The 22,421-nt window shown below is 42.1% G+C and overlaps 1 protein-coding gene across 2 annotated transcripts; it reads right to left on the reverse strand.

Annotated features, from left to right (window-relative positions):
- Positions 1 to 386: 386 nt before the first annotated feature.
- On the reverse strand, positions 387 to 22,373 carry ATF3 (activating transcription factor 3). Of its 2 annotated transcripts, XR_005748769.1 has the most exons (5): positions 22,156 to 22,373; positions 6,588 to 6,825; positions 5,630 to 5,737; positions 2,762 to 4,071; positions 387 to 2,597 (listed from the first exon to the last, which is right to left on the reverse strand). XR_005748769.1 is itself a non-coding variant. In XM_040351472.1 (4 exons), exons 1-4 carry the CDS (start codon positions 22,335 to 22,337, stop codon positions 3,853 to 3,855), a joined length of 747 nt encoding a protein of 248 aa, XP_040207406.1. In that variant the 5' UTR covers positions 22,338 to 22,373; the 3' UTR covers positions 387 to 3,852. The 2 variants fall into 2 exon arrangements, 1 of the variants encoding a protein (XP_040207406.1); XM_040351472.1 differs by having other exon boundaries at positions 387 to 4,071.
- Between the last annotated feature and the right edge of the window lie 48 nt (positions 22,374 to 22,421).

The following is a 22,421-nucleotide window of genomic DNA, read 5'->3' on the forward strand; positions in this document are numbered from 1 at the left end:
CGACGCAGTGCCGAATCGCAAGAAGTGCTCTGGTCTTTGGCCAGCCAAATGGTCCAGGGCTTAAGTGGTTCATTGAACAAGTTGAAGTTAGAAGCTGATTGGCTACCATGCACAGCTGCAACTTTTTGCACTATACAGTTTTAGTAAATCAACCCCTGAGAGGCGGTTCACACTGGGGCGACTCGCCAGGCGGCTCAGCCGCCTGACGAGTCGCGTCCCATTCAATGCAATGGAACCGTTCTAATAGGAGCGACGCAATTCGCTCCGACTTAGAAAAAGGTTCCTGCACGACTTCGGGGGCGGCTCGGGGCGACCTGCATTGACTTCTATACAGAAGTCGTTTTGCTGGTCGCCTCTGAAGTCGTCCTCAGGACGACTTGCAGAGTCGCCCCCCGAAATCGCGCCACGGGAGTGTGAACCGGCTCTTAGGCTTGGTTCACATTCTTGTAATCTGCGTGTAGGCAGCCTATTTATTTAAATGGGCTGCCCTTCTATCAGAAATGCAGTAAAATAAGTCCTTAAATCGCTGCACATCGAGCCTCATGGTGCTGCAACACCGTTAAGTTTGGTACCCGCAAACATGCACCATGTTTTCGATGCGTGGGGGGGTGATTAAGAATAAATGGCACCCCTGCACGTCTGCTAAAGAGCAGCACATAATGCTTGCAGGTCAGGAATGTGCCGGATTTTGTGACCCACGATAATGTGAACCTAGCCATAGAATATCAAATACTGTACTCCAGCTAACTGGTGCAAATATTGGTATTTTGTATATTATTGTACATCAGGTTATGTGCCAGCGGGGCACTACAAGTCTCAGCATTCCACTCCTTAGACTGGTACCCGCCGGAAAAAAAAAAGACAAAGCCTGTAATTCTAGTCTGTGCAGCTTTTGTAATTGCCATCAAGCTATACTAAGCTGTAATCTGAAGTGTTTAATACTTTTTTATTTTTGTATTGCATTAAGGGGCCTCATCTAGCAAAGTATTTAGAGGTCTGCCCTATCCAAAAAAAATAAAAAAATCAGTCAGTTTCTATTGCAGGTTTCTCTTGCACATCAGAAAGTCACACGTGAGCACGATCGTGACACGGTACTGTAATCACATTAATTAATGCTAAGGTGATTTTACTATTATGCATGGTAATAAAAACACAAGATAATGGAGCAAAGAAGTGAAGATGTGGTGCGGTTGTATACGGGTGACTAACACATAGGCTGCTGATGCATGCACATATGTGGAGGTCTTCTTGCTTACGAATGCAGAGTGAAAGTAATAAATCTGCAGACACAGCGCATGTTTCGTCAATACTTAAAGTAACCCCATCACCACAGGGTCTGGCTCTTCACTTTCTAGTGGCCTGTGTGTAAAAATGCACACCTGCACTTGTATTTGCCCCATCAGGTGTATCGATTACCGGTCACCCCCTTTGCACGCTGTGGATTCTTCCACCAGATTGCACATCCTACAGCTATTTATAATCTGAGGGGATGAACTACACGTGCTGAAGGGGAGAATGTATTCTACACACCCCCAAGAGTGAAATATATGCAGCAACCAGGCAAGGAGCATCGGGAAGGCCACTTTTTAACACATAGGCTTCTGGAAAAGTAAGTTTGGTTCTTTTACAGCCTGATCATTGTGTATACATGACAGGATCACTGTAAACTGCCATGTGATTGGTTGGTTGGTATCGCTACACTCTGCACATCATTGCTTCTTCAGGGAAAAAAATAATTAAGCACTGGTAATCCATACCAACCAATAAGAAATTATTTTTAGTACGTTTGCGTGACCATGTTTATCAAAGTGGGTCAAATGCTGGGAATGATGAGAAATTGAGAAAATGACTAAGAAGTGGACTTCAATGCATTGTATAACAACACAAGAGTCCACAGACAACACAACTTCCATGGCTACACATTTTTTGGATTAATTCTCTCAGCATTTTCAATTCTTTAACAGTTAACCACCAGATATAGTCTGCCTGCATCTTTACAACGCACTGAAGACAATTATGAAACCTTAAGCAAAGAAGAGCGAAGGCATTGTCAGAAGGAACCATTTAAGTCCTGTGTTTCGTAAGTAAAAAAAAAAAAAAGGACAACAGCCGTGTGTTTACCTTTTCACAGTCAGCCCTGGTGGATCTTTATGACATAATATAGAGTCAACAGAGGCCAACTCCAAATGGAATTATTTGAGTTCTAGTCAATGGAGGCCAACTCCAACCTAAATTATTTGAGTTCTAGTCAATGGAGGCCAACTCCAAATAAAATGATTTCAGTTCTAGTCAATGGAGACCAACTCCATCCTAAATGATTTCAGTTCTAGTCAATGGAGGCCAACTCCAACCTAAATGATTTCAGTTCTAGTCAATGGAGACCAACTCCAACCTAAATTATTTCAGTTCTAGTCAATGGAGGCCAAGTCCAAATAAAATGATTTCAGTTCTAGTTAATGGAGACCAACGCCAACCCAAATGATTTCAGTTCTAGTCAACGGAGACCAACTCCAACCTAAATTGTTTCAGTTCTAGTCAATGAAGGCCAGCTCCAACCTAAATGATTTTGGTTCTAGTCAATGGAGGCTAACTCCAACCTAAATTATTTCAGTTCTAGTCAATGGAGACCAACTCCAACCCAAATGATTTCAGTTCTAGTCAATGGAGACCAACTCCAACCTAAATTGTTTCAGTTCTAGTCAATGAAGGCCAACTCCAACCTAAATGATTTTGGTTCTAGTCAATGGAGGCTAACTCCAACCTAAATGATTTCAGTTCTAGTCAATGGAGACCAACTTCAACTAAAAATATTAAATTTCTAAGAGTGGGTATTATTTAGTTAAATCCTCATCTGGCTTTTTACATCTCCTGGACTCTAGTGGAGAAATGTGTCTATCATTTGAGGGGAACTGGTTACTTCATTTGAAATATTTTCCAACGAAAGTATCCAAAAATAAGCCAGTAAATTACTTAGCTTGCCAGTAACAGCAAAAACATTTTTTGTTATGAGAAGTTGGCCTTTACTACTAGCCTAGAAAGGGCTGAAAGTGATATGATTCCAATGTACTTTTAAATCACATACCCTAACAGAACTCATTTTGAAATGTATACCAATATTCAGAATGATAAACCCCATCATTCCCTGTGACCCCGGAGGGCTTACTATTGCTCCACATGTCTTAGTCAGCTTACCAAGCTCTCAATATTATTAGTCCACCTTTGGAAATGGTTGCCTTGAGTAGATCTAAGCTGTAGATACACTTAAAGAAACCTTTAGTGCCCAAAGTTGTGATCTTGCAGAAAACAAATACAACATTGACAATTAACGAGGGTGAAAGCAAAATGACTTTCATAAAAAAATAAATAGCAGGAAACAAGCAAAATATTCTTTGTCTCCAAATAGATCAGTTAAGGCAGTTCATTGTGTTTCCATTTTCTCAAAATACTTCCGTGGATGTGAACAGAAACATTATTGGTGACATACCATTATTGATAATGTTATCACCCCCAAAAACACTGAAATGTTCTTTCTTTTTGTTTCTGTTAAGAAAAAAAATTGATTGCACAAAGTGTAAAAAAGGCAAATCAGACTGCTGAAGGAGGAAGCAGCAATCGGCTAGTGAATAGAACCTGGTAATAACTCCTAAAGGTAAAGTACATTCTCCTTTTGTTGGAGATTCCAAGCCACCATTAAATGGAAGGAGCTCACAGTATCCTATAAAGGGTACATCCTTCCACTTTCTAACCAGAGACATCTGATGTAGACTTTTCCTGGTAAAGATTCCACGTTTGATGCCCTGAGCTTCCCATAGGGCCGCAGCAAGTTTATTTTGAAGTCCAGCACACAGGTGCTCAGTTCACACCCTCCGTCACTAAGTTCTGCAGGGTGCTTTCTTTGATTTGTTGAATGAAGAGTTTACGTTCATCCTCCGGGGTCCGCCCGTTCTGTGCTCGCACAATACAGGTGGGTCGGTGGAGGTTCAACATGTAGATAAGATGCTGCTTCTCGTTCTTTAGTTCCTCAATTTGGGCTTTCAGTTCGGCATTGATAGTTTCCAGTTTCTCTGATTCCTTATTTGAAGAAACAAGGCAGAATTAGTGACAAGGTAAAGACAGCCTACCTAGCGACATGATGGAATTTGAAAAACGATTACGCTCTTAAAAAAAAAACGTTAATCTTTAAATGTATCAATGTAAATCGAGCGATACTGCAGCTAGGGCGCTTTTCTTTGCTCCTTTCTACTGTTGTCCTTTAGGGGCTTAATGTATACATGTGTTTTAACAAAGGAGAGCATCCCTTTAGATATGCATGCCCTTCGTTGACTTATGTCCATAAAGCATGGGATGAGGGTCAGCTTTCCTACAACCTTACCCAAGCATGCAGGGAAAAATAGAGAATCAATGTTTTATAGGCACATAGGGCCCTTTCTCAGACCTTGAGAATGGGGAAATGTGTGTCTGAGTCATTTGTTATTTTACATTATTTCTTCATCAGGTTCACATTGATTTATCAGTTTTGCTTCCTTGCTTCTCCTTGACTCTTGCTTTCTGACACTTCCCCGAAGCCTTGTTAAAGTCAAACTATTCTAACATATGTACACAAGTGCACACCTGTTGTCAACAGACATTCTGCATTGGTTGGGGGAAATACAAAATCAAGGGGCTTAATGTGAACTCTTGACTTGCTACAAGCTTACCGAGTATTCCAAAATTCTGAATTTTCTTACAAAGTATAGTAGTCATTTCAGTAGAACTATAGGCAAATCGGGAGAGTTATAACCCCCCGTTGTTTTTTCTTTGCCATCTGTGTCCCATTAGGGAGGTTTAAGTCCCATACACACGATCGGACTTCTTGACAACAAACCTCCGACGGACCTGCTTGATCAGACAATCCGACCGTGTGTACGCTCCATCGGACAAACTTTTTCATCTGACAAATGTTCCCTGTGAGAACAGACAAACTTTCCGGCAACAAACGTCTGATGGAGCAAAATTCTATCGTGAGTACACAAGTGCATCAGACTAAAGTCCAAACACGCATGCTCAGAACCAAAACTAAAGATCAGACAACAATAGCAGATGTTGCCCACGGGGTGGCGGTAAAGAGCTGAAAAACCACGTGATTTGGTGAAAGTTGACTGAAAAAGTCCTGCCGTGTGTATGCTAACCAAGTTCACGGCCAACGTCCTTTGGATAAAAATCCATGGAAAAGTCAGATCGCGTGTATGAGGCTTTACATTCACTTCCTCTCCCATAACCAAAACAGGAAGTGAGAGGAAATACCTTCAAATTAAAGGAATTCTTGGGGCCTCCAGGTCAGCAGAACTAGTGTCTCCATTGGAAGATTTTCCCTCTATTACTTTTCTGGGGACAACCCAAAATTTGGGATTTTCATTTACTTTCTATAATAATGGTATACAGGACAAGTAGAATGGGTGATTCTCCCTAATGGGGACACAGACAGCAATAAAAACCTATTAGGTGTTCTAATCCATCTCTACTCTATCCAAAAGTTTTAAAAAAAAAATTCCTTTAGGTATACTTTTAGCCTTATGATAAATTATTGCGTGTTTATTCTCATTAGAATGGTGGGAAGGTGTGATATGTGCTGACCTCTATGTACACTCACCTTCTGCAAGCATTCTGTTTTCTCCTTCTTTTTATTTCGACACTTTGCAGCTGCGACCTTGTTCCTCTCTCTTCTCCTCTTCTTCCTATCATCTTCTTCTGGCACAAACTGGGAAATAAAAAAATAAGGACATGTCTACATAAGTTCCAGATATTCTCCCAATAGAACACTGACACCCAAAAGTTGTTCAACAACCAGCAGTTAACAGATATTGGATTTTGTTTTTGGTTAATCACAGGATTTGTCCGCTAAAAAAACAGAAACACGTTTATGGTCAATGTAGTCTAACTCTAAAAGAAGAGGCAACATATTTCGGGAAGACTCTGCAAGCTCTGCACCCAAGTTCTCAACACTGATTACCTGCGGTGTGGTCTAAACACAGGAGTCTTTTGGATTTTTAGATCATATAACGTAAGAGAATTGAGATTTCATGGGGGAGGGCAGTTGGAACTCCAATAAGGGGAACCCACAGCTAGAGCCACTCGAATAACAGAAAGTCATCTCACTAGACTGCAGCTTTGAGTAGGCGGATCCTTTAAAGAAATTATAGTCACTTTACCCACTAAGAGTACAGTGATAGGTTCTCTTGTAAGAAAGTGAATTATTTAATTGGGAACTTAATGTTAATCTACATTTTTAGGCGAGAAAAGCATCAAACATTGGGGGAGAATAACTAAAACCGGTGCACACAGAATCTGGTCCAACTGTGCATAGTAACCAATGAGCTTCTTGGCTTTATTTTCAAAGCTTAATTGAGCAAGCTTAAGTTAGAAGCTGATTGGTTGCTATGCACAGCTGCACTAGATTCTATGTGCATCAATTTTAGTAAATCACCCCCACTGTAAATTTAGCCATTTTCTGGGTATTGCCATTTAAATATGAATGCCTCTTTGGAAAGACCACAAAAGTAACCATTTCTCCCTGACAACCCTAAAATCCAACCATAGACATAGCTTACCTCTGTCTTAGCCATTGTCATTTCTATGGGCCTTTCTGCGACCACGACGCTGTCCAATGTGCAAGGTGCGCGGATCCGCTTGTTTTGGATGGTGAACCTCAGTTCTTCTTTAACAAGAGGCGTCAAGTTGGTGAAGTCTTCAAATGCAAATGTCATCGTTGGAGACAGGCATGGGACAATGGCGGTTGCGCTGACTTCCACAGCTGAACCTTGTCCTGGGTGTTGGAGCATCATTTTTCTAAGGGCAAAACACATATTCAACATTTTAGAAATGCAAAATGACTCCCCTTCGCATCTATGATATTTAATGTGTGCTAAAGTACTCCTTTAAATACCTCTCCTAATTAAAAGATAGTTACATTTTTGAGCAGATGGAAATAGCCATTGGCAAGCTTACTGTTACTTGAAGCTTTCTATTAAAGTAGAACTATAGGCAAAACGTATTTCTTTATTTTGGATAGAGCAACGGAAACTTATAACCCCCGTCAGGCTTTTTTCCGCCATCTGAGATTTCCCTTCACGTTCCAGTCCCTTAGCCAAACAGAAGTGAGAGGAAATCCCTGCAAGTTAAGGGAATTCCTTGGGGACCCCCAAGTCACAAAAAACTAGTGTCCCCATTGAAAGATTTCCCCTCTGTTACTTTTCTGGGGACAACCTCAAATTTGGGATTTTCTTTTACTTTCACTTTCAATGATAATGGTAAACAAGACACATAGAGAAGAAGAATCTCTGAAATGGACAAGTGTTCTAATACCTTTCCAGTCTATCCAAAACTAAAAAGAAAGTTATACTTTAATGTATAATGCAGTGTATGTACTCTGGAAATCTCCTCCGCTAACTGCTCTAAACTATCAGAAACAGGACACTCAGTCTCCCCTTAACCAAATAAAAAATAAGACACAGCCTCAGTCTCCCCTCACTCAATCAAATGAAAAATTAACAAAGGCAGCCAGGGGGGGGGGGGGGGGGAGACCACTGGAGGAACTTTACCATTCCTAACTAAACAGACTACTAAGGGTAAGTGTAAGTAAGGTTAAGTAAGTAATATTGCACATAAAAAGCCCTAAACCTGTTTCCTAAATAGGAAAATATATACTGTATATACTTGAGTATAAGCCGACCCAAATATAAGCAGAGGCACCTAATTTTACCACAAAAAAAAATGGGAAAACGTATTGACTCGAGTATAAGCCTGGGGTGTGCATCTGCATGCCCCACTGTGCCTCACTTTGCCTCACTGTGTCCATGCCTCACTGTGCCCATGACTAGACTGACGTTTAACATTGGAGTCTATGACAACAAACTTTGCACACTTGTAGAGGAGAAATGGGGCTACATGTGTACCAAGTTCTGGGTCCAGGGGACCTACGACTGGCCGGTACTGGGTCCCCAAAGTCACCAGAAAAAATTACGGTTTAACATGGAAGTCTATGGAAAAAAAAAAAAAAGAATCACTGCTCCCTGGTTGTAGGTCCTCCGGACAACAAACTTTGTACACTTGTACAGGAAGAGCCGGCATCGGGTCCCCAAAGTCCGGGAGATCAGGCGCAAAAAGGTGACTCGAGTATAAAACGAGGGGGGAATTTTCAGTACAAAAAAATGTGCTGAAAAACTCGGCCTATACTACAGTATATACGGTATATTTTTTTAAGGATGTGAAAATGTAACCAATTAGAAACCACATTTTGATGATCTTACTGTTCTAAACTGGTAAACAGTAAGGCCCCTTTCACATGGGGCGGATCAGTAATGATCCGCCCCGTGAACCTCCGCTTGCTCAGCGGGGATCGCTCCGTTGATCCCCGCTGAGCCGGCGGATGACAGGGCGGTCCCCGCACACTGTACAGAGACCGTCCTGCCTTTTCTCCGCTCTCCCCTATGGGGGGGATCGGATGAACACGGAACCACCTGTCCGTGGTTCACCCGATCAGATCCGCCAGACGGATGGAAAAGTAGGTTTTTCCTCCGTCACACTTTGGCGGATCGGAACAGGTTGGATGTCAGCGGGCATGTCACCGCTGACATCCGCAGCTCTATAGAGGGGCGCCAAAAAAACTGGCAGGCGGACGTGAGCGGTGTGAAAGAGCCCAAAGGCTGATGTCACACCAGCAATCTTTTTCACAATGATTTCCCTGCCTCCCATTTTGTAGTCACAATTTCCTGCTAAGAAATTCATAATGAGTTTCTATGAAATTGCTAACTCTTCAATTTTTAGAAGCATTTATTGCCAAAAACTATATAGACAATCATTCTTCATCCACCTCTAAGGCTAGGTTCACACTACTGCACGTTGGCGGAAGAATGCGCGCATAATCGTGCACTTTCCTGACACGCACAGAAATAAGCTGCCCTAGCAGACATGTTATATGTGAATGGCACCGCCACGCATCTGCTAACGTGTGTCGATTTCACGCGTTCCGCAGCCCTGTATGGTTCTGTGTGTTTTTGGAAAAGGATCTTTTCCATTTTCTAGCACATAGGGCAGCCCATTGAAATGAATAGGCCGCCCTACTCAACACTCGGCTTTCACCTGTAGGTTTAGGTTAGCTACTAATTGCTGAAGGAGATTGATTTGTAGCGGAGCAGAACCCAATGCTGTAGCACCAGCGACTCTAACGATTAAATGTGAAAATCGCTGGTAATCACTGGCATTAGCGTTTTGTAGCACCGATTATTCTATGCTACAAATTCGCCCATGTGACAACAGACTAAAAATGGTCAGTACATCCATGCATTGGCTTGTAAAATAAGGAAAGAAGATTTCTTGAATAAAAAAAATACAAAATTTTACAAGCAAAAGTGTCTCGTAACAACCAATCCGGTTTCATCTCATTCTATGGCAAAAAAATAACTGACTAAATGCTACAGACAATGTCTCGAAGCTTGGTCCAGTCTTCCAAACTTAGATAACTTATCTGGCTGCACTGTGTAATAATAAGCTGTATATCTTGTTTTTCTAGCTTGGAAAAAAAAAAATACGTCAGCAATGACAACTACGGCTGAAAGCTTTTTGCTGCTCGCAATGATACAAAGTACAAAGTTTAGTAGATGTATAAATAGCGTTTGGCTTATAATTACACAACAATGTTATTTTTAGGGTCAGATCACCAATTAAACTATTTATTCTGCTCAGAGGTCTGTTTTAATGTAAACAAGAGGTGAGCGAGATTTGGCTCATTGCCTGTCGGGAAGCTACAGCCTATACTGGCGTCGGAGGGCACGGATCGGAGGGCACGGAAAGCTATTGTGACCCTCAAGGTTGTATTATTTTTCAGCCCTTGAAAAAACTTATTTAAAGTGACCCTCTTAAAAAAAAAAAAAAAGGCATAATAAATATACGTAAAAAAAACCAAAAAAATCAGTACTTACCTTTCCCACTGCCCATGCTGATAGAACATCGCTTCATTCAGTAAAATATTTCGCTAAAATCCATAGGAAACTTCTGAGAATGTCGATTTCCTGGGTCCCCCACATCTCCCGCTAACCTCCATGTTTCTGCTGTGTCCTATAATGGGTGGCGGTCAGAGGACAGAACTAGTGAGAGCTTTGGGGGGACCCAGGAGATCGACACTCCCTGAAATGTTGGTTTCCCTATGGATTTCAACAGAAATCAGAAGAAGTTAATGGAAAGGAAAATAATTTGTTCCGCATTGACTTCAATGGGATGCAATACCGCATACAGCCAGAGGCGGGGGGCGCATGAGAGCCTTGGAAACCGCCGAAAAGGCCTGAGGACACTTCGGCTGACCTCTGCAAATCTCGGAAAGACTTCCTACCCGACATTTGCCGAGGTCAGCCGTGCTGTCCTCTGGCCTTTCCGCACGACGCCGATCGGCTCCGATCGGCGACGCTCTGCTCAGCTCTGGCACCCCCCCACTTTAGGCCAAAAGCTGCACACCGCTTTGGCCTGAATCGTGCTCGTTTTGCGAGACACTCGCAAACCGAGTCACGATTTTTTAAAATACAGTACTTGTATTGCGAAACGCTCGTTAACTGTGTTACTCGCAATCCGAGGTTCCACTGTATATGGCCCTGGCACATTAATCTCCCAGACAGCGCAGTGAAAGAGTAGTGTATTAGTACTTCTCTTATGGCAGAGCTGGTAAGATCTTTCCCGTCTTCCCACTTCCACACAGAGCAATAATGCTAATGCACATGGGGTGATTAGGGTGTGCCCAGGCTCACCCGGCACACCCTGTGCGCACAACTATGGGGAAAGGTAAGTATTCACAGTCTTCTTTTAGCGGTAACCTTATTTGAAGCTTTTTTTATTTTATGACAGGGTCACTTCACTGGGAATCAGTAAGAATAGAAATAAGTCAACTGCCAAAAGCCTACTTGTTAGCCTTACTCCAGGACAATCAAGCTCAACATCCTTCACTTGCCTGGCCTATGACCTGGAGTAAGCATATGTATATCAGGTGTCAGGATCAGGATGACAAACCCTGGAGCCTGCTCCTTCAAAAAAAAAAAAAAAACACATTAATGGCTTCTCCCATATTTATACTCAGAGAGCTTCCCTTTAAATGTTTTTAAAAAATTCTAAAAAAATATGGTTTATTTACTAAAGAATCATTCAACCCAATTAGGTTATTTTAATTAAATAAACTGAGAACTGGGTGGGGTTTAAAAGCAAAATGAGGTTCATTTAGGGTGCAAGTGGCAGCAGAAGGCAGCGCAGTGGGTGAAGTCTTCAGAATTGCAAGCTCTGTAGACTTTATCACCCTCCTTATGGAGTTATATAGCACAGAAAGTTGATCCCAAATATTTGCTTCATCTGTATATTGTTTGGTCATTTGCTTGGAGTCACCCTTTAAGTCGTCACTTGGCTATGCTGGCTGGCAGCGCATGACAAATCATGATGACATCAGGTTAATGTTAAACAGTCAGTCAGTTCATGGCCTCAGTGACCCAGCTGCGTCCTGCAGCAACCTGACCTGACTACTGCTATGCAGAATAGGGTGGGGTGACTTGATGCCCTGAAGCCGTGGAGGTACCACAGGTCCCAGCAGGTCTTGGTGAGGCCGGTGGTCACGCTCAGTCTTGGAACAGCTCCAGAATCGGAGGGCCAAAAATAAGCTGACCCTCCTTTGTACAGATAATGAATGAACCAGGAAGCAGTGTCATTTCCAGGAAAAGAATCTGCTTTAGAATGTGTTGTGTCACCAAAGGGCATCATGCAATCTGCCTGCAACTAGCGGTGACAGCAATAAGGAAAAGGAATGAGTATAAAAGCCACTGACATCACCAGGTGAGGAAAGATCAGTCACCATGACACGCAATATTCTCCTTCATTTCTTTGCTGTGCTTCTAAATTCTTGAGATTTCTCTAAAATCTCTTCATCCCAATAAATTCACATGGACCTTCCTTCTGCCACCATATCCTGTATCCTGTATCGGAAATATTATAATTTAAATATGAGATCTGATTGGATACTATGGCCCAGATCCACGAAGAACTTACGGCGGCGTATCTATTGATACGCCGCGTAAGTTCTACGATGCGCCAGCATATCTTTGTTTTCTATCCACAAAACAAGATACGCCTCAATGTGGGCTAGATCCGACTGGCGTACGTCTTAATACGCCGTCGGATCTTAGGTGCATATTTACGCTGGCCGCTAGGTGGTGCTTCCGTCGATTTCCGCGTTGAATATGCAAATTAGCTAGATACGCCGATCCTCAAACGTACGTCCGCCCGGCGCATTTTTTTACGTCGTTTGCCTAAGGCTTTTTCCGGTGTATAATTACCCCTGCTCTATGAGGCGTACGCAATGTTAAGTATGGACGTCGGGCCAGCTTCGATTTTTCCGTCGTGTACGTCGTTTGCGTAAAACGTTTGCGAATAGGGCTTTGCGTAAATTACGTTCACGTCGTCTAGGCATTGAGCGGGCGTAATTTAATTTGAAAATTCGACGTGATACTGAGCATCCGCGCGCATGCGCCGTACGAAAAAAGCGTCATTTACGTGGGGTCATGCTTAGTTTACATAAAACACGCCCCCCTGTTCCTCATTTGATTTAGGCGCGCTTACGCCAGCAGATTTACACTACGCCGCCGTAACTTTAGAGGCAAGTGCTTTGTGAATACAGCACTTGCCTCTCAAATTTGCGGCGGCGTAGCGTTACTACGATACACTACGCCCATTTAAAGTTACGCCTATCTACGTGGATCTGGCCCTATGAGTTATTCACCCTCAACTAGCCAAACACCTGATATTTCAAACTCTATACTTTCTGCTTTAGATCTACCAAAACTACTTAGCAGACGCCCTTCCTAAACAGACCATTCTATTTGTAGCCTGAGTAATATAAAGCCATACCTCCCAACTGTCCCTGATTTCGAGGGACTGTCCCTGATTTGGAGCAATGTCCCTCTGTCCCTCATTCCTCCTCATTTGTCCCTCATTTTGGTCTGATCTATATAGTTGAATATAAAAAACACTTTTTATTTATCAAAAAGTGTTTCCCAGAGCTAAACCTTTCATCTGATTTCTAAATTGCTGCATTTGTAAATTCCAAAAGCCAATATAAAGGAATAGTAGTGGTAAAAGAGCACTTGTGGGTTTAACCAATCCTTATTTTTTGTACAATTCTCCTATAAGGGGGTGTGGCAAGGGGTGTGTCCTATGCCTGCATACTTTTGCCGATAGGTGTCCCTCATTCCCATCTCAGAATGTTGGGAGGTATGATAAAGCTGTTGGTAGATCTAAAGAAGATTTCACAGATTGCAAAGTGTGCGGCCAGCTTTACACCTTGCTCATAAGCCTGTCAATCTGCTCCAGACTTTTTTTTTTATCCTAGAGCAGTGGTCTCCGAACTGCGGCCCTGGGGCCAGATGTGGCCCTTTGATTGTCTTTATCTGGCCCTTGAGGCATTTTTCCTGCCACTGAAACCAACAATGGGGCATAATTCCTGCCACCAACACCAACAATGGAACACTATTCCTTCCACTGAAATCAACAATTGGGCACTATCCCATCAACTGATACAAACAATGGGGCACTAGTCCTTCAGATGGCACCAACAATGGGGCATAATTCCTTCCAGAGACAACAAAAATGGGGCACTATTCCTAATACCTAAGATCTGGCATTATTTACTCCCACTGGGCACAATCTGGCCCCCCTAAAGTCTGAAAGACAGTTAACTGGCCCTTTCTTTAGAAATTTTGGAGACCCCTGTTCTAGAGGAACCCTTCCAAAACCAATTCATTGGAGATCGGTGGGAAAAATACCCTGTGCATTGGTGGCTAGTGGGAAGGGTGCCCCCTTAATAGGGCTGCTCAGAATTACAGATAGCAAGGATAACTTGCCACAAATTTGTGGCAGCGTTAAAGTGGTTGCAAACCCTTACAGACCACTTACTGTATACCTACAGGTAAGCCTAGATTAAAGCTTACTTGTAGGTGCAACAAATATCTTCTAAACCTACACGGTTTAGGAGATATTTACAGAAAAGACAGCACCGATCTCTACGGTGTGCAACGGCGCAGGCGCACTGAGCATGCCATTAATGAATGGGACATACCGTTAGTGGCCAGCTCCCACGAGCATGCACGGGGGTGACGTCTTCGTGGCTCCAGCCAGTCACATCGCTGGAGCCGCGATACCCGGTAGTCACTCTGGGTATTATGGCGGCGATGGAGGAGGCGAACGAGGACGGCTGCGGGGGCTTCGATCTCAGGTAAGTACTTCATAATGAGCTAGTATGCTATAATATGCGATTATGTCTTTGTCTTGCAGGGTATTTATTTTTTTAGTTTCGTTACAGAGGGTTTACTTCCCCTTTAAATTGCAAGTCTGTTAACTTGCTGCACATTTTCACTGCCAATTTGTAGCAAATTTGCGTGGCAAGTTTCTATCAAGAGCAAAGTTGCAATGGTGAGTCTACAGCAAGAGGTCTGCAAGTCTACAGCATGAAAATGTAACCACAGTGACCCCTGTGGTGGGATGACTATTGCACATCACAGCACAAGGATCTCCCAACAATCTCTGGAGGAACCCCTAGTATAATGAGGAACCCTGGCTGGGAATGGTTGATCTACACGGTGGGAAAGGGAAGTGACTTGACATAACTAACCTTTCACATAGAAAACGTCATAGATGTCCCCAACCCGTTCTCATTCGGTAAGCCACACAAGTCTTTGGCCATACGTCCGCACATAAGGGAACTATCTATTCCGCTTTACCTTGCACAACATTCACACAAAAGTGAACAAAATAATGACTTATGCAACCACCAAGACATCCATTTGTCCTTTCCATGTCAGTTCACATAAAGACTGCAAGAACTGTCACATCACAAATCGTCAAATGTGACAAACAGTGAAGAAGAAACAATGTTATCTACACAAAAGGTTACATGTGTGAACCCCCCTCCGGGTTTTATTTTTAACACAAGCAGAAGTAAAAATCACTGCAATCACCTTTATGTAAGCACATAATACACTGGTATTGGTGTGAGCTATAACATGTACACTGGTATTGGTGTGAGCTATAACATGTACACTGGTATTGGTGTGAGCTATACCGGGTACACTGGTATCAGTGTGAGCTATACTGGGTACACTGGTATTGGTATGAGCTATAACATGTACACTGGTATTGGTGTGAGCTATAACATGTACACTGGTATTGGTGTGAGCTATAACATGTACACTGGTATTGGTGTGAGCTATACCGTCTACACTGGTATCGGTGTGAGCTATACCGGGTACACTGGTATCGGTGTGAGCTATACCGGGTACACTGGTATCGGTGTGAGCTATACCGGGTACACTGGTATCGTGTGAGCTATACCGGGTACACTGGTATCGGTGTGAGCTATACCGGTACACTGGTATCGGTGTGAGCTATACCGGGTACAATGGTATCGGTGTGAGCTATACCGGGTACACTGGTATCGGTGTGAGCTATACCGGGTACACTGGTATCGGTGTGAGCTATACTGGGTACACTAGTATAGGTGGGAGATATACTGTGTACATTTGTATTAGTGTACAATACTTTGTACACTGGTATTGGTGTGAGATGTACAGTACTTTGTACACTTGTACTGTGTCTGTGAGTTATACCTTGTACACAAGTATTGATGTGAGGTATACTTTATATAATTGTATTGGTGTGCGATATACTTTGTATACTTGTATTGCTGTGATATATACTTTGTACTCTCACTTATCTCACTACATAAACTGCTGGATCTGTAAATACAAAAGATTGCTGAGTGGCAGGTTAAACATACCTGATAAAAGTTAGGTCCCAGGCAATAAAACTTGTATTTACTCTCCAGCAACCTCATTTTCATGACATGTACAGATATACACCTAAGGCCATGCGTCACTACAGCTGATTACATCCTACACAATGTAAAGATTTATTAATTGATCCCCCAGAGGATCTATTACTGAGGGACAGATCTTTTCATCCACATTATTATTCAGGTCTTGTCTTTTCTAAGATTGAGATAAATATACCCATTATATCCTATTTATAAATATGATATGTAATTAATTATATCCAAAGGAAATATAAACAGAACGCAAATACAATATTATTTCTGATGGTATATAGCTTACAATTGTACAGTATGTTTTTTTTTCAGGAATATATTTCTATCATAAAGAAAGTATAAAACTGCATATCCTGAGTTACAGTTACAATAAAAGAAAGCAAAAAAGAAAAGGAGAGGGGGGGGGGGTGGTAGGAGAAAAAAAAATTAAAGAGAGAAAGGGGTGGGGGGGCGGAAAGAGAGACAGAGATGGAGAAAGAAAGAAAGAAAGAAAGAAAGAAAGAAAGAAAGAAAGAAAGAAAGAAAGAAAGAAAGAAAGAGTCATAAGTGACAAAAGACAGACAAGAGAGAGAGAGAGAGAGAGAGAGAGAGAGAGAGAGAGAGAGAGAGAGAGAGAGAAAGAAAGAGTCACACTGGCACTAGATTTTCATAAGTGACAGAAGGCAGACACAAGAAAGAGAAAAAAGAAAGTGAAAGAAAAAAAAGGAAGGAAGAGAAAGAAAGAAAGAGAGAAAGAAAGAAGGAAAGAAAGAAGGAAAGAAAGAAGGAAAGAGAGAAAGAAAGAGAGAAAGAAAGAAAGAGAGAAAGAAAGAAAGAGAGAAAGAAAGAAAGAAAGTTCCACAATGGCATTAATTATGAGAAGTTACAGGAGTCAGACACAAGAATTAGAGAGAGGGAGGGAAAAAATGAAAGAAAGAAAGAGAGAAATAGACACACTCAGCGATCAATGTCACTGAGTATCAAAAATGACAGAAAGGGGACACAAGAAAGAGATGAGAAATAGAGCACGAGAAAAAGTGAGAGAGAAAGAAAGAAAGAAAGAAAGAAAGAAAGAAAGAGAGAGAAAGAAAGAAAGAAAGAAAGAGAGAGAACAAGAAATAAAGAAAAAAAAAAAAAGAAGAAAAGAGAGAGAGAGAGAAAAAGAAAGAAAAAGAGAGAGAAAGAGAGAGAGAAAGAAAGAAAAAAAAAAAGAGAGAAAGAAAGAGAGAGAGAGAGAAAGAAAGAAAAAGAAAGAAAGAAAAAGAAAGAAAGAGAGAAAGAGAGAGAGAAAGAGAGAGAGAGAGAGAGAGAGAGAGAGAGAGAGAGAGAGAGAGAGAGAGAGAGAGAAAAAGAAAGAGAGAAAGAAAGAGAGAAAGAGAGAGAGAGAGAAAAAGAAAGAAAGAAAGAGAGAGAGAGAGAGAAAGAGAAAAGGAAAGAAAGAAAGAAAGAAAAGAAAAGAAAAGAAAAGAGAGAGAGAGAGAGAGAGAGAGAGAGAGAGAGAGAGAGAGAGAGAGAGAAAGAGAAAAAGAAAGAAAGAAAGAAAGAAAGAAAGAAAGAAAGAAAGAGAGTGTGACGCCCCTGTACAGATCTGTATACAGATGAGGGGATATAATATATCTGTCACTTAGGATATTCAGTCCCATAGATCCCGGTGTCCTCCTCCGGTGTGTATTGAGGTCGGAGGACTCGGGGAGGGGTGAGGTGTCTCCAGGGCCGTCTTTAATATGGTTTGGGCCCTGGGCAAACATTTTTTTGGGGCCCCCCTCCAGCTTATTTTGGGCCTGGCTGGTTCACATGTATGTGTTTTGGCAGTCCTCATTTGTGCAGGTACAGCAGCCCATTGATTTGAATGGGCTGCCATGCCTTTGTTTCCTGCAGAAAAAAGGTGCATTCAGCATTTTAAAAATACAGTTGCCTTTAAATCCATTCTGCTTTTGCACCATACTACTTACCTGCAGTTCTTGCACACACAAACGCACTGTGTTTTTAAAAGCGTGACCTAAACATCTAAAAATGCAGCAAGTTTGACAGTGCGAGAACTGCAGATAAGTCACAGCAGACAGCAGAATGGACAGACAGTGCTGTATTTCAGTGTTTGATGGGCATGGACGTGCCGTGTGCGCAGCCTATTACATGAGGCATGCACTTTTCTTTGCAGGAAACGCAGGCATGGCAGCCCATTCAAATGAATGGGCTGCTGTGCCTGCGCAAATGTGGGCCGCCAAAACACATACATGTGAACCAGCCAGGCCCAAAATAAGCCCATCAAGCAGTTAAATACATACAGTAATGCCATGTGCTCTGAGACCTTACTCAGCCTGGACTGCAGGTCTGGTCTGTGATTTAAAGAGTTCCTCTATTTTACACATGGCATGGCGTCCCATGGTGCTAATACAGAATGGACAGACGGTGCTGTGACCCCCATGCCATGCCATGTGTAAAATAGAGGAACTTTTTAAAACACTGACCAGACCTGCAGTGAATCATCAAATATTATAAAGACTTTGGGCACACTCTACAGAAAACTTCTATTTACAATATAGATTAGCAAACAGTGACATACCTTGAGGAGCAGGACATGAAGAAGTCAGCCTCGGGAAGAGCAAACTGGGGATGTTATAAAATCACATTCTAATTCACTTTTATATACAAGCAGCACCCAGTGGCAGGAAGGGAGAAGTGCACGTCTAAAGGGAAGCCAGGGGTGCTGTACATTTTAAAACACTGGGAAGGGAAGCAGTACTGTCACTGGCTGCGTGCCGCTGATGATTTTCAGCCTGATTTGTGGGTAGCACAGGGGCTTAACGGGCGGCAGGGCCGCCATCAGAAATTATGGGGCCACTTACACAGTTTCAGGCATGGGCCCCCTGGAGCAGAGAACCGGGATGGGGGGGTGCTGCCGCCTTAAATTGAGAAGCAGGGGGGGGCTGCCGCAAATGTAGAAACGGTGGGCCCTTTACAAAAAAAGAAATATAGAAAGAAATAAAGAAAAATATATATAAAAAAAGGGGTGTAGCCATCCGGGGCCCTGGGGACCTCTGGGCCCTTTAATAAAAAGAAAAAAAGAAATAAAAAATATATATAAAACATATATTTTAAAAAGGGGGTTGCCATCTGGGGCCCTGGGGACCTCTGGGCCCTTTAATAATTTTTTTTTATTAAAAATAAATTACAAAAAAAAGGGGGTTGCCATCCGGGACCTCTGGGCCCTTTAATAAAAAATAAAAAAATATATATAAAAAAGAAACATTTATTTAAAAAAAAGGGGGGGTTGCCATCCAGGGCCCTGGGGACCTCTGGGCCCTTTAATAAAAAATAAATAAATATATAAACACAAATAAAAAAAATAAACATTTATAAAAAAAATAAAGGGTGTTTGCCACCTGGGGACCTCTGAGCCCTTTAATAAAAAAATATATATATATATATAAAAAAAATAAAGAAAAAAAAATAATAATATATAATAATAATATCCCTGGGGACCTCTGGGTCCTTTAATAATAATAATAATAATAATAATAATAATAATAATAATAACATATATATATATATATATATATATATATATATATATATATATATATATATATATATATATATATATATATATATAAAAGAAATAAAGAAATATATAAAAAAGGTTTTTTTATATTAAAAAAGGGGGTTGTCATCTGGGGCCCTGGGGGCCTCCGGGCCCCTGGGGACCCATAAAAAAATTGTCCCTTTAATAAGAAATAAAAATATATTAAAAAAAAAATATATATATTTAAAAATAAATAAAAAAAAGGGGGGTTGCCATCTGGGGCCCTGGGGCTTGCCATCTGGGGCCCTGGGGGCCTCCGGGCCCCTGGGGACCCATAAAAAAACCCATAAAAAAAATTGTCGCTTTAATAAGAAATAAAAATATATTAAAAAAAAATAATAATTATTTAAAAATAAATAAAAAAAAGGGGGGTTGCCATCTGGGGCCCTGGGGCCTCCGGGCCCCTGGGGGCCTCCGGACCCCTAAAAAAAATAAAAATAAAAAAAAAATTTTTTTTTTTTTTTTTTTTTTAAAGGGGGTTGCTTTGGGCCCCCATCAGAGACAGGGCCCAGGGCACCTGCCCCATTTGCCCTGCGGTAAAGACGGCCCTGGGTGTCTCACTCTCTCACTCTGGAATGTGACGCCACCTTTTGGCGATCGGTGTAAAGTCACGTGTGAGAACTGAAAGTATTTCAGAGCATTTCATCAGAATGGTGACTTCCCATCCAGAGGAGAGGAGAGGAGATCTCACCTATCCGGCCACACACACCGATCACTGCTAGAGGAGACACCGAGCCACACACCATCTACTACACACCCCGACTACCTACACCAATCACTATCCACCACTACTACCCCCAACATCTCAACTACTACATCCCATTCTCCCTCCACTGCTTCTGTCCTCAGGATTCTCCATGTCCTGACCGACAAACAAGAACCCGAATCATCCCAACCCCATACACCGAACACAACCTCATACACCGAACACAACTTAATACACCGACCGCTCAGCCGTAACAAAGAAAACTACAAAACACAAAAGTAACACCCTGAATACACAATAAGTCGCTCTATGTAATCTATATGATTATAAACAGATCAGTCTGACACCCACATCCTCTACATCCCGGGATTTACATCTCCAGTAACGATTTATGAGGGATCGTTATCCCAAGTATGTAAATATTATCGGTGTACAAAAAACATACTTTGCTTCTAGATGATACATATATACAGTGGGCAAAAAAATACATAGACAATCAATGAGAACTAGTTATAATAAATGTGGTTGTTTGCTACCAATTACTGTGTGAACTGAGACCCTCACATCACTACTCTAAAGAATAATATTAAAAACAATAATACTAATAATAATAACAACTATAATAATAATAACAACAACAACAACAACAATAATAATAATAATAAGTATTATCATTATTATTATTATTACGAAGAGGAAGAATAAGCAGTGAAATCCTCTATGATTAATATCAGTGATAACAAAAGTGAAGGCAGTGCCATTCTGTTGACACCTTAATTGAAATAATAATAATAATGAAAAAAAATAATAATAATAAGCAGAGAAATTCTCCAAGATTAGTAATATTAATCTAGTGGAGGCATTTCCATACTTCTAAACTTATACACATATACTAATAATAATAATAATAATAATAATAACAACAACAACAACAACATACAACAATAAGCCAGTCACATTATTTAATTACTCTACATGCTCTTAATAAGCCCCACAATCAGTGATGTTCGTATAAAGTATGAGACAGAAGAGACAGGTAGGTCCTTGGAAAGGGTAGGTAAGTTGCTGGCAGGGGTATGTCCTTGGCAGGGTTAGGTATTTGGAAGTAGTAGGTAAGTCATTGGCAGAGGAGTAGGTAGTTCGTAGGCAAGTCCTTGGCAGGGGTAGGTAGGTATTTGGAAGTAGTAGGTAAATCCCTGGCAGGAGTAGGTAGTAGGTAAGTCCTTGGCAGGAGTAGGTAAGTCCCTGGCAGGAGTAGGTAAGTCCTTGGCAGGAGTAGGTAAGTCCCTGGCAGGAGTGGGTAGTAGGTAAGTCCTTGGCAGGAGTGGGTAAGTCCCTGGCAGGAGTGGGTAGTAGGTGAGTCCCTGCCAGGAGAAGTTAGTAGGTAAGTCCCTGGCAGAGTAGTAAGTAGGTAGTAGGTAAGTCCCTGGCAGAGTAGTATGTAGGTAGTAGGTAAGTCCCTGGCAGAGGAGTAAGTAGGTAGTAGGTAAGTCCCTGGCAGAGGAGTAGGTAGGTAGTAGGTATGTCCCTGGCAGAGGAGTAGGTAGGTAGTAGGTAAGTCCCTGGCAGAGGAGTAGGTAGGTAGTAGGTTTGTCCCTGCCAGAGGAGTAGGTAGGTAATTCCCTGGCAGAGGAGTAGGTAGTAGGTAAGTCCCTGGCAGAGGAGTATGTAGGTAGTAGGTAAGTCCCTGGCAGAGGAGTAGGTAGTAGGTAAGTCCCTGGCAGAGGAGTAGGTAAGTCCCTGGCAGAGGAGTAGGTATGTAGTAGGTAAGTCCCTGGCAGAGTATTAGGTAAGTCCCGTGTCGGGCTATGTCAGGTCACACAGCTGGAAAGTTGTATAAAGTATGGTGGGGGGGGGGGGGCTCCATTGTTCCGGGTAGAAGGTGAGGAGCTCCGGATGGAGGGGGGGTCAGTCGGGGACTCCTACCAGCTGTAGAAAGTGATGGGAAAAGTTTGGGGTGTGGAGAAGACAAGGAGACCCCCCAACACAGGAGCGGTGCCCTCTTACCTGCCGCCTGTCAGAGCTGCACTATAAGGGAAGAATGCCAGACAAAGGGTCGGCTCCGAGCTGCCCGCACTCTGCCCGCTCCGCTCCCCTCTCACTCTCTTTCTTTCCCTCTCTCGGAGTTGCATCACCTCTTTATATAGTGGAGGGGCCGTTCTGGAATGTGATTTGTCCGCTGACGTCATGAATAGGAATAAGAATAGCGCTCGCTGGTGATGCAAGGGGGACCGGAGGAGGAGTTCTGATGATGATGTCAATGATGATGATGA

This window comes from Rana temporaria, chromosome 4 (assembly GCF_905171775.1).
Source record: "Rana temporaria chromosome 4, aRanTem1.1, whole genome shotgun sequence".
NCBI classification, from domain to species: Eukaryota; Metazoa; Chordata; class Amphibia; order Anura; family Ranidae; genus Rana; species Rana temporaria.

Excerpts from the sequence above, each read along its gene's own strand:
- ATF3 (XM_040351472.1), bottom strand. The coding sequence starts at position 22,337 with ATGACGTCAGCGGACAAATCACATTCCAGAACGGCCCCTCCACTATAT. Across the intron at positions 6,826-22,155 it reads GCAGCTCTGACAGGCGGCAG|AAAAATGATGCTCCAACACC; the intron begins GTAAGAGGGCAC and ends TTTTGCCCTTAG. Across the intron at positions 4,072-5,629 it reads AAACAGAATGCTTGCAGAAG|GAATCAGAGAAACTGGAAAC; the intron begins GTGAGTGTACAT and ends TCTTCAAATAAG.